The sequence below is a fragment of the Psammomys obesus genome, unplaced genomic scaffold (assembly GCF_907164565.1).
Source record: "Psammomys obesus unplaced genomic scaffold, mPsaObe1.curated_primary_1811, whole genome shotgun sequence".
NCBI classification, from domain to species: domain Eukaryota; kingdom Metazoa; phylum Chordata; class Mammalia; order Rodentia; family Muridae; genus Psammomys; species Psammomys obesus.
Genome location: NW_026593825.1, coordinates 1 through 12,637, shown reverse-complemented (window position 1 = coordinate 12,637; position 12,637 = coordinate 1). Strand labels below are relative to the sequence as shown.

Sequence of the window (12,637 nt, the reverse complement as noted above, 5' to 3'; positions counted from 1 at the left end):
GTTGTTGTTTTTGCTTGGGTTTTCTTTTTTCTTTTTTTTTTTTTTTTTAGACGGGGTTTCTCTGAGTAGCCCTGACTATTCTGGAACTGACTTTGTAGACCAGGCTGGCACTGAACTCAGAGATCTGCCTGCCTTTGCCTCCTGAGAGCTGGGATTAAAGGCGTGCGCTACCACAACAGGGCTTGGAACACAGTTGTGAATCAGGTTACCCTGAAGACCACTTGCTGAGACTCCAGCTGCCTGTCCACAGCCTACCACGTGGGGAAACAGGTACCTACCTGTCCCTTGCAGCCTGGCTGTGGAGACCCAATTTAGTCTGCCCACCTCTCATCCTCCCCAACCTCAGGTTGCAGCAGGCACACAGGCCCAGGAAGGAGCAGAAGCCAGCCCTGTTGTGGCAGGAATGGAGACCCAAGCCTGCCAGAATGGCAAGTCTATAGGACCAACCATGTAGCCAGCCCCAGCCCCAGCTCACCTCATACACACACCCTTATTCTGGTCTCAGGGAGCCCTAATATGGCCCCACTCCCACAAGTCAGGATCTCAACGAACTAAGACACAGCAGCTAGGTGAGTGTGGCCTGGTCCTGGAGTGACACCAGAGTCCCTAGGCCCTGTTCACCTTAGGGTGACTTGCTCATCACCTAGAAAGAGCCTGATCTACCCTCCTGCTTGAACAGGAGCCTGGAGGCTTATAAGGGTTCAGAGCTGGCAGTCTGGGTTCAGCCACTGATCCCCTGACCTGAAGGTGGTCACCAGAACGTAGGTATCTCAGGAATGTCCATTTCTACCAGACTTCCTCCACATTCCTGTGCCCCTCCCATCTCCACCAGGAATTCCTCAGAGTAAACAAGAGGGTGCCTTTGAGAGGGCACCAGGGGCCCCAAAGCAGGTTGGCCACGCCTCCCTGTACACACTCAGCACTTTTCCCCTGCCGACTCTGGTATGGCCTTTGGTGGTGTCCCTTTCAGTCCCCACTTTCCATGTCCATCCAGGGACACTGAAGCACAAAGATGCCCACCACTAGGCCTTTGCCTGTGCTGACCCTGCTCCCAGCAGCCCTGCCCAAGGCCATCTCCCTGGATGGTGACCTCACCCATTGTCTTGTGCCCAAGGCAAGCTTTGTGGCTGAAGCCGCATAGACAAAAATGAACCCTACCTGGCCCAGGTCCAGTGTGACGTTGACCTCATTGTACTCCAGGCCACGGGACAGGGGTGGGCTCTGCCACCAGCGCTCTGTGCCATCGATGGCGTTGCTCACAGGGTGGGCCTTGTTGCTGTTGGCAGCTGTACAGATGTCACAGTACTGGCCCTGCAGGAAGAAGATGGCCAGATGACCAAAAAGGGCTGAGCATCCCCCTTTCTCCTGTAGAGCCACCATCCCGCCGTATGAACCCTGGGTCCCACCAAGTTCAGATCCTCATCTCTCAGTTATTAAATCAATTCAAGAGGTATGGCTCACATTACAGAAAAACCAGTAGGGGACACCTGCTTAGGGTAAGAAAAATCAAGGCGAGTCTCAGAGGCCTTCAAGGTAGTGAGTATACTCTGGGCAGACAGGTGGCTCCTGGAAAGGCTCTAGGATCGATGTAGCTGATGTAGCTAATGTAGCCGAAGAGCAAAGGAGGCAAAAGCAGGTAAGACACTTTCCACCCCTCCCAGTGACCACCCTCCCTGCTGGTCACTGCAAGGAATTCCACAAGGAGTTGAAAGTATGGGATTGGGGGTGGGGAATGAGAGAGTAATAAGGAAGAGGGATCATCTGCGGAAGAGGGTTCCCTGGGGAGTCAGACGTCCCCCAACTCCCAGTCTGTGCCTGGAGGCCCCAAAGCAGCATTCTAGTATCTCCTAGATTGGGTCTCCAAGTAGGCAGTGGCAGGAGAAGCTTTGGGCTCCCATCTGCCATTTCTGAGCTCTGGGACAAAGTCAAGGCAAGCACCCTGGGAACCTCAGTGTCCCCATCTGGAGGGTAGAGATTATGTTGCACAGTTCAAGATGTCACCACCATGAGCAGATCACACAAGGGCCCTGGCAGCTGCTGCAGTCACAGCCAAGCCACCTGCTGGGGCCTGTAGGAAGTCCCAGCAGAGTCCTGATCTGCTGTTCCTGGTGGGGGGCGGGGCAGGGCTATGGATCCTGGCCAAGAGAGCCCCCCCCCCCCCCCCCCCCCCCCCCCCCTACCCCCCAGGGAGACCAAACCTGTCCTACACAAAGGCAGCCTGGAGGCTTGACACTGACAAGAGACCCAGAAAGTGACCCCACTCCTCCGAGGCTTGAGGGTGTGGTACAGAACTTCTTTCCAATGAGGTTAGGGTATGGGAGACCCCTGCCCAATTAGGAGATCTTAGTGGCAACTGAGGCTCCAGCCCCCATTTGCACACAGTAGGCTTTCCCTTCCCTGTAAGTCCAGCTAGCTCGGGACTTTTGCCTTGTGTGTCCATTCCTAGGGCTGTCTGTCTGGCTGCTATCACAGGTGTTGACATCTGGGGAGCTCCTGCCCGGCAGCCTGTGGAGGCCTTGGTGCTTGCTGTTCTGATCTTGGTCTAGATGTCAGCCTGTGGGCATTGTTCTGGCCCACCAAAGACAAGGGTGAACTTAAGTGGGCCACCTGTCAAACCTAAATGTTGATCCCCTAACTGCAACCTGAACGTCCTTAGCTCTCAGAGCCACAGAATGAAGCAGAGCAGGAACCCAAGGGGTCTGCTAACAGGACCCTGCCCCACAGGTGCCAAGCAGGATAGAGGGGACATGCCTCTATAGTCTAGACCATGTGGAACATGATCATACTGCCCCCCAGAAGTAAGGCTCAGGCTCAAGGGTGCAAAGTAGGCCTCTAGTTTTCTAGGAGTCCAGGGAAGCCAGTGTGTGCCTCCTTCTAGCCAACAGAGAGTTAGGAAACCACACTGGGAATCTCCAATCAGCTATTCACTGAGCAGCAAGCCCCAAGCCCCCTTGGTGGCCTGGATTTCCCCACTGACCTCTGGCTCACAGCAGACAGGGCTGGGAAAGCAGGCTTCCTCCAACCCCCTGCTGCAGAGGGTCCTGCCAGGAACAGAACTAGGAACATAGGCTGATTAGGACTTTCCCTTCCAGTGAGTCACCAACTGCCCCAAATAGAGGCCAGCAGAATTCTTCTGATGCCCACCTGACACTGGGAGGACAAGAGTGCCAACCCACACTCCATCTTGCCCAGAGGCCCTGTGGGACTCACCCAGCCTCATGCCTGGGATGCCTAGTCCCTCTTCTGTGGCCACGAAGGGTCCCTGGCTCCTTGGGCCAAGTTGTGAGTTCCCTGCCTAACTCCTCTGATAGGGGGCTCTTGAGGAAGCAGCTGCTACTTCTGCCTTCTCACCAAGAAGGTGCAGCAGAGAGGGGCTGTGACCTCTGACCATCTGCCTGGATCTTTACCATGTAGGGAGGTAGTGATGGTCATGCATTCGAGCTGTAACCCTCTGGGAAGGCCTGTGCACAGGCTGAGCAGGGAACAATGTTCTCTCATGTGGGAAAGGACTGGAGTACCCTTCCTGGGGAATAACAATTGCTATGTAAGCAGAGAGGAGGAGCCTGAGAGCCGGGGCAGTCCCTCTGGGTCAGGTTGGAAGGTGCCTACTGGGGCCCCTCCCAAGATCCAGCTCTCTGACACAATATACAGAAGATCACAGGCCAAGGGACGCTCCATTTCCAACTGTTCCCCTCAGATGAAGCCTACTCTGCCCTTCAAAAACAGATGTTTGTACCTTTTCGGGCCTCAGTTTCCCTGTCCCCTAGTCTGCCTCTGATGGCCCACACCTGTTCTTACTCTCGGACTGCCAAGGGAAACAGCACCTTCTCAACTCCCTCCTCCCAGCAGAGGCTCAAGGAAGGGTCCAGCCGGCAGGCAAGGAGGGAGGTGGCCAGGTAAGCAGTGAACAGAACTAAATTTTTCACTTCTCCCTCTTTCTCCGCCCCGACGAATCCATTTTCAGCTACTCCCCCCGCCCCCATCCAGCCTCCTTCCAAGAAGGTGGACGCAGGTCCCTAGAGGAGGTAGCTTGTTACTAGGCCCTTATGGCTCCCGACTCTCCTAACACCCTAACATGAGGCAAGGGTCCTGCGGCGGGACTACTTAGCCCACCTGCAGGCTCAGCCAGAAGGGCAGGCCTCAGGAGAGTCTCTAGGTACAGAATCACGTACCACCTGCTCTGCAAGGGACTGCCCCGGATGGCCTACAGGTGTTCCCCTACTGTAAAAACTTTGCCTGCCCGCTCTCTCCCACCCCCCTCCGAAGTTCCCAGATCCTTAGTAAAGAAGCTTTAACTCTTTGGCTAGGGCAGCGAGAGATCCAACACCAGAAGAAACGGCGCCGGCGCGGCTTCCGCGCTCACTCCGTTCCCATCCGGGAGGCCAACAGGTTCCAGCCTGTCCCGGTGGGGGGGGGGAAAGGAGCTCCCGCCCCCTCCTCAGTCAGCGGGCACCCAGGCCAAGTCCCGCCCACGCAGGGATCCCGGACTTAGGCTGCAAGGGACTGATCATCGGTCCCCTCCTGCCTAGAAACCCCCCCCCCACACACACACACCCCGCAACCCGAGCTTCACCGGCCCCCGGGGCCCTCGGTCCGCGACTCGGACACTTCATTGGCTCTTCCAGAGGCACGTGCAGTTTCTGCACGAGTTTCGGTGACTGCGTTGGGGTCCCTCTTAGTCCTTCAAAACATGGGACCAGTGAGTTCTGTTGGGAGAGTCGGTACTTATACTCTCCGGAGCACAGAGGGAGCCCTTAAGAGTCAGCTGGGTTTGGGCGCTACCGTAGGAACACCGCAGGATGGTGTAACCAACTCCTCCTCCCCGCGCTCACCTGGATGGTCTGGTTGGGATCTCCGCCGGCCACCGGACCCCCAACCAGCTTGCAGTATAGGTCCTCGGTGGGGCGTGAGGCACTGCGCGTCGGGGCCTCCTCTCCGCAGGTCGCAGACGCGGTGATGCGAGCGCCCTCCGCCAGGTTGAAGTAGGGCGGGTGCAGGCTGAAGCCATCGCCCCCGGGAGTCCGCGCCTCGCCTAACAGCGCCAGCCCAGCCAACAGCAGCAGCAGCAGCGGCGGCGGCGGCGCGGGGCTCTGGGAGCCACAAGCGCGCGGTGCGCTCCCCGCGCTGAGCCGCCCTCCGGGCTTCGCCATCTTCCTGCTGGGGTCAGCGGCTCTAGGCACAGCGCGCGCCGCAGGATCCCGGCAAGTCTAGTTTGGAGCGGCCGGCTCGGCTGGCCCCGCCTGTCAGAGGACGTCAGGCCCCGCCCCGGCCCGCCCTGGCGCCCGAGCCTTGTGCCTCGGGGAGGGGGTTGGGGAAGGGCACGAGGGAGGGGGCAGCTTGGGGACCTTAACCCTTCGGAACCCGATCAGACCAGAGTCCTGCTTGGGACACCTGCTGGCCCGGTGCCAGGCCTTAGGAACTTGGCGCTCCTGGGCCTTTCCTCTCCCCCAGGTCGTGACTTCGATCCCTCGGGAGACCCCTGCTTTTCCCCTGGATGCGCAAGACCCCAGAGGCAGCCAGGCCTGCCTCTACCCGCCCAGCGGCTCCCTTTTTTGTTTCCCTTACTTCAAACAGGTCTCAGCCACCTGGCGCCTCCCGGTTGCCCCAGCCTGTTACTCCCTTCCCTGTTGGTGTTTGTATAAACTGTGTGTACCCGTGGGTGGGGACTCAGAGGGGATGTGTTCTGAAAATGGTCGGGAAAAGACCAGACAGGAGGAGAACCACCCTGCTTCCTTCATTGTTAGGTCAGATTTAGCGCTGTCTACCCCTTTTGGCTTTAAAATCCTCTGCAATAGGGGGTTAGTACAGGAGCAAATGAATGGCACAGGGGCCCACCCATAGGGCATTTCCAAGGATGCTCATTGGCCTATAGGTGCCAGTCTGATAGGCTCCTTGGGAGACTTTGGTTACCCATCTTTTGAGCAAGCCATGCCTCTGGCTGCTGTGTTCCTGGACTACAGTGGGCTGCAGTTGATCTGCCAGGCTCTGAGCCCATGCTGCTAACACTGAAAATCCTAGAAACTGAGCTACGATGATTGAGTGCCTCATTTCTGCTTCCAGCCACAGCCACTGCCTCACCTCCCTTTGGATGCTAGGGCCAAACTAGTCTCCAGGAAAGCCTCGAGGGAGTAGGAATGGGACACAGTCTCCTAGCCAGACCAACCAGGCCATTATCTCACATTGTGGGTAGGACTTCCATCTTGCCGGGCCACCAAGGATTCAAGTGAGTTCCTGACACACTGGCCATCATCGTGTCCTGGCAGGGTCCTGCCCCATAGTTGTTAGGAAAGGTTGCACCACCTTCCCAAATCTTAAACTGCGAGGGAGGGGCTGTGAAGATCCCTGTCTATAGTTGAGAACGTGAGGTCAAGACAAGCTGCCCTCCCTGGATCCTTCCACTTTCCCTCCCCGGAATTCCTCTATAGCCTCACTATTAATTTTCCACCTGGAGGAGGGCAAGGCAGCCGCTTCCCTTTGCTGCAAAGGCTTGGTGTGGGGGAGGGGCTGGCCCCAGGGAGGGCGGAGACTGGGAGGAATCTGGAATTCAGTAGAGTAGGCTGGGAAGCTGATTTATGACCCCCGTGTGAGGCACAGCTGGGGCAGTAGCAGGTTCCCAGATGGCTGGCCCCACCCTGCTACTGCCCAGAGGTCCACCATGCCCATCAGGAGGCTGTTCCCGGCTCTATCCCCTTGATAGCTGGGGGTCCTAATAGCCTGAGGGTGAGAGATAAAGTACTAAAGAGTGACCGCCAGGGTTTGGTAACCTGCTGACTTCATGTGAAATTTCTTGAGGGTCTAGAGGGCAAAGGTTGTACCAGGACTCCTCTGAGCCCCCTAGTGGCCAGGCCAGTTGTACTTTGGATTGGTCTCAGAAGACTGAAAGAGAGGGGTAGATGCCTCAGAATGTGCTGAGTCAGCCCAGCAGCCAGCACCGGGAGGGTTAACCCCAAGCTAGCTACTTCCCAGCAGACAGCTGCCCCAGGAGCAACTGGCAGGGCGGGTGATGTGGGCAGAGGACACTGTGGCACAGGACTGTTGAGGTGTCCACACTCTGCCCCTACCCTGTGGCAGCTGGTCCGCCTGGGCCAGGAGGGAGCAGCTGGAGCTGGGGAGTGGAGTGGGAGGAGCTACCCCAGGAGCGTGGGGTGGGAGGTGGTTTTCTCTGACCACTCCACCTCTGTGCTCACCCCTCCCCCATTTCCGATGACCAGGTCCACTTCTAGTCACCACTACAGTGGCCAGTATCTTCCTTCCACTTCCTTTGTGTCACAGGCAACCCAGCCAGTTTTCTTCCTTGTGGACAGAGAAACTGAGGCCGGGTGGACAGAGGCAGTCAGTAGCACACAGTTCTAAAGAGAGAAGGAACTGGGTCAGCTACTTCTGTTCTCAGGCATATACCTCCTGGGATCTTTTCTTTACCAGCCCCCAAAGCTAATCCCTTTCTTCTGACAGGCCAAACAACAGCAGAGGGTTCTGCCCTGTACCTATGGGTGAGGATACCTACAAGGTAAGGAGTAAGCTGGCCAAGAGAGGGGACCTGTGTTAGGAGTAATCCTCACTGAAGCCCAGGCTCAGAGGAAGGCCAAGGGGTCAGCTGCAGTTGATGGGGAAGAGGTTGGCATATTTTCTCCCAGCCCTGGCATAGAGTCCTACTCCAACAGCATTCCAGAGGTACACATCAGCCCCTGAGCCATTCAGCCTGGGGGCAGCTGTTGGAAACAAAACGGGACATGAACCATCTGTTGCAACCCTAGAGGTGCACCTTGGGGGCCCCTGGGAAACCACACAGAAGACAAGGGGATACCCCCTTGCTTACACTCAGGCACGTCACTAGGCATCACAAGCAACAGCAGATAGGCCCTAGCCCTGCCACACCCTGAAAGAGAGCTGGCTTTAGCTACTTTTTGCTTGGACAAGCCAGAAGGAGGGTCCAGTTCTAAGGCCCAGGATGTGTGCCTCCACAGGGACAGGCTTGGGAGAAAAGCCAGTATGGAAGCCCCATTCCCTTTCTCAGGGCTGCTCTGAGGCCCTTTCAGGGAGCCAATAGTGGAACCTCTATCCCTGCCCATGGAACGCAGCCAGGAGCCAGTGGCAGGGCTGTTTCTGGCAAGCCACTGTCAGCAAAATCCAGCTCTGTCCTCCAAAGATTCCATCTGGACAGATGCCAAAAGGAGTCACAGGCCTGAGAAGCTGACATCAGGATGTCGTAAACCCAAAGGGCTGCATCTGGTCTCTGTTGGCCATTGCTTGGCAGAGTAGCACATCACGTCCCTCCGTCAGCACTGTGAGACCCAGTCCAGAGCTGAGAAGCATGGTGAGCTGGAGGTCAGCAGGCATGGTAGCCTAAGACCCCTCCCCACAGCAGCTACCTGACCTAACCTCCCAAAAGGCTCCTGTACCCACAAGGGTGAGGCTGAGGGCTACTAGACCTCTCTGGCCTGGAAACAGTCTCTGGCTGCTTTTCACACAAGGACGTCTGCCCTCATGGTTCTTTAGAACCTTCAACCCTGGCACCATGAAGATATGTGTATACCTGCATACAGGTACAGTATACTGACTCATTACCATAGGAGGAACCTAAGAGTCCAAGCAGATCCAGAACCTCTGTAAGCACTGAGCTCTGGTCCCTGCCCAGAACCCTCTGTAACCACTGCAAGCCTGACCCAAGGCAGTCACTGCTACATGGGTGGAGACCTGATAGGTGGGGTAGACGGTGGCTCAGGTCCCAGGCTTTACACAAGGCTCCTCAAGGTTTCTCTCCCTCTTCTCTGTGGGTGGGATGAAGGTGTAACCTTAGCTGGATGCCTTGCAGAGAAGGGCACACTTATAACAGTTACCTAACCCAGAGAGGTCTGTGTGCAGTGGTTAATGTGATGCTCAAAATTCAGGGTTCAGAGAGTGGTAGCGCATGCCTTTAATCTTAGCACTTGGGAGGCAGAGGCAGGTGGATCTCTGTGAATTCAAGGCCAGCCTGGCCTACAAAGATGGCCAATGACAGCCAAGCTACACAGAGAAACCCTATATCCTACCACCTCCCAGATAGTATCCTGAAAAGCCTGAGGCTCAAACCTGTAAGGAGAGAGCAAGAGGGATCTCTGAGCATAAAGGGAGATTGATAGCACCCAGGGATGCTGCGCTCATCCCCAAAGCTGCCCTGTACCCCCTCCCAGTACCAATGCTCCAACAGGCCCCTCCTTGTCCTGGCTGGTCAAACTGGCTCCCATGTGGTAGGTGGGGGTGAGGGCCTGTGAGAGGTGCCCACAGGCAGCCTTATATGGGCAGGAGGCCTTACGCTCAAGAGGAATGTTCTCCAGAGAGTACAGCAGGGACAAGGCTTCCTAAGCTGTTTGACTGCTTCCCATGAGCATAACCCTGGCCTTCTGGCCTCGGCCCAGCAGAAGAGCCACCCAACAGGATTCTCACCAGCTTCAGGAGGATGGGGTCCTTAAACTCAAATTGTGCCAGGTTTTCTGCACTGGCAAAAGTCAGAACTGGAGGTCAGCCTACCTCACGCACACCCATCAGCCTCTGCTCTTTGCTGAGAGCATCTGCTCCATCTTTCCTAACACTCTTCACTTCTCTCTGACTTGCTGGGTGGGTTACATTCTCAGGCTGCTTTCTGCCTTCTCTCTTTGTCTCTACATTCACCTTTGTCTATCTCTATTTCTGTTCATCTGTTTCTGTTACAGTTTTCTATCTCTCTGCTTTTGTCTGTGTTTGTCTCTGTCTTTGTGTCTCTGTGTCTGTCTGTCTCTGTCTGTCTGTATCTATCTGTCTCTGTCTCTCTCTTTCTCTCACTCTCTCTGATACTCCATTTCCCTGGCCAGTGCTTCCCCAGACCTGTCAAACTCAGCAGCAGGGTCTGGTGTGGCTCTGGCAGAGCAGGGCTGGGCTGGAAAAAGGGCCAGCTGGAAGGCACAGGTAGCCCAAACCCCCAAGCTGACACACCCTAGTTCTGAAGTTTCCATAGAGCTGGCCCTCCAGAAGCTTCTCAGGCCTACAAGTGCCCCTGCCCTGGCCCCAGATCTACCCCATGTCTTCTGGGAACCCCTCCTCACTGTCCTTAGAAGCACTTTATCTTTTCCCTAGCTGTGCCCTGAAATCATTCCCCACCTCAGGGCACCCAGAGCCCTCCCGCAATCCCTTACTCAGCACCTTATCTGTGATATTTCGAGTGGCTCAAGGCCACGATAGGGGCTAGTCATTCCAAGGACCCCAAGATTCTGCCTCACACCGGGAAATGGGTCTGGGCCTGGTTCTCCCTCGCAAGGATCATGGGGTATTGCATTATCAGCAAAGCGGCCTTCAGTCTTTATTCCAGCACGGAAGCGCTGCGCTGCCCCAGCTCAGGGAGGGCAGTGTGCTCTCCTTTGCTCTCCCTGGGTCTGCTGGTGCTGCTAGCTGTTCCCTGTGGTCCCTAAAAAGGTTCAGCACCCAGCACCGTTTGAAAGGACTAACATCAGTGGGCAGCAGGGAGCAGCCTGTGCTGTGAAGGCCATTAAAAGTGACAGTGTGGACCAGAGCTCACAGGGGCTCACAGAGTCTGAACCAACAGCCAGGGAGGCTGCATGGGTCTGACCTGGGTCCTCTGTGTATATGTTATGGTTGTGTAGTTTGGTGTTCTTGTGGGATTCCCAACAGTGGGACTGGGAACGGTCTCTGACTCTTTTGCCTGCTTTTGGGACTCTTTTCCTCCTACTGGGTTGCCTTGTCTAGCTTTAGTATGAGACAATGAGCCTAGTCTTATTGTAACTTAATATGCCATGTTTGGTTGATACCTCTGGAAGGCCTGCTCTTTTCTGAAAGGAAACAGAGGAGGAGTGGATCTAGGGGAGAGGGGAGGTAGTGGGGTCGGGGGAAGACTGGGAGGAGTGGAGGAAGGGAAACTGTGGTCAGGATGTAATATATGAAAAGAATAAATTTTAAAAAGTAATAGTGTGTCTGGTGATGGTGGTGCACACCTTTAATCCAATATCCAGAAGGCAAAGGCAGTTGGATCTCTGTGAGTTCTAGGCCAGCCTGGTCTACAGAGTGAGTTCCAGGGCTACACAGAGAAACAGAGAAACCCTGTCTCAAAAAAAAGCAACAACAACAAAAAATCCATATCAGTGTGAGGCCCTGGACCCAGAGGCTGGAAAACTCTAACCATGGCCTGGATGACAAGCTCTGAGAAGACACGGAGTGACTGAGGAAGATGAGGGTCTACTGAAGGCTGCAGCACTTTGGGAAACATTTTGTGCAAGGGTCACACGCTGAGACCACCAGCCACAGCGGCTGACTCACGGGTGTATCCAAGAAGAAGGTGGAGGCTTTTGTTAATAAACACTTTATATGTTCACATTAAAACTCAAAACAGTAACAGCAGAGAGCAACTGGCTCTGACTCACTCAGCACACAGGAGCGCATGATGTGGGATGGGTCTGTGAGCCTTGGCACAGCGCTGAGTCCTTTTCCACCATCACTCTCACACTGACCTGGAGCCCAGTCCCTTTCTGGGCAGGCGCTGGAGGCTTTCAGAGGGAGACAGGCCACGTGGTTAAGGACTTGATGCCCAGACAGCATCAAGTTGTTGCCAGCTGAGGCGTACAGAGGTGCCACTGAGCTGCAGAGTGACAAGGAATGTGGTGAGGGGCTGAACACACAGCAGGTGCAGCAATGTCCTGCGAGTCTACAACAGACTGGTGACAAGTCTACAATTAACCATAGCCACACTTGACCCAGAGGAGACTGACTCCCAGAAACCAGCAGACAACCTGTGCTATAAGTACAGCACAATGCTGTGTCAACAGCATCAGCACTCCCCGCGGCTGAGAGGTGGAGATGGCTCAATGGCTGCCAGCCATGACCAGTGCAGGAAAGCTACGGAATGAGAGAAAGACTTATACTTCCATCTACCTGCTATCCAGATCTGAAGGACAGCTCTCTCTCTCTCTCTCTCTCTCTCTATATATATATATATATATATATATTTAAGATTTTATTTATTTATTTTGAATGTTCTATCTGTATGTACACCTGCTTGCCAGAAGACAGCAGTAGGAGGTATGGATGGTTGTAAACCACCATGTGGTTGCTGGGAATTGAACTCAGGACCTCTGGAAGAGCAGTCAGCGCTCTTAACCACTGAGCCATCTCTCCAGCCCCCAAAGGGCAGCTCTTTAAAGAGGCTGCCCAGGATAAGGTGTGGACAGCTCAGGACACTCTGTGGCCACAGCCCTCCTTTGTGTCAACAGGAAGCTCAGTTGTGCAAGCTCAACAACTGGATCTGGTCTTGAATGCAACCAGGGGCCATAACCAGGGGCCATGGAGGCATGGCGGGTGCCTGGGGCCTATCATCGTCAGTGGAGGCAGGGTTACAAACTGGCAACTATGGCCACACAGAGTTCTCACAGCAGCTGGGCCCTGTCACCTGCACTAGAAGGCGTGCACCGGTGTTCAGGTTTGCAGTGAACCCAGGATGCCCAACCCTCAAGCTGGCTCAGCCTGGAGCGACATAATGGGATCCCCAGGAACTAAGAGCTACGGGCCCTCCCTGTCCTGTCTTCAGTTGGGCCACCACCCCAGGTTCCTGTGGAGTCTGGCTGAAAAACTCCCATCCCATCCCATCCCATCCCATCCCATCCCATCCCATCCCATC

At 55.4% G+C, this 12,637-nt stretch overlaps 1 protein-coding gene across 1 annotated transcript; it reads right to left on the bottom strand.

Annotated features, from left to right (window-relative positions):
- Positions 1–1,158: 1,158 nt before the first annotated feature.
- LOC129684232 (laminin subunit alpha-5-like) lies at positions 1,159–5,187 on the bottom strand (the record flags this gene model as incomplete). The annotated part of the gene is made up of 2 exons (XM_055617309.1): positions 4,833–5,187; positions 1,159–1,311 (listed from the first exon to the last, which is right to left on the bottom strand). Coding segments are annotated over exons 1-2 (471 nt in total), but the record flags the coding sequence as incomplete, so codon positions are not given.
- Positions 5,188–12,637: the final 7,450 nt, after the last annotated feature.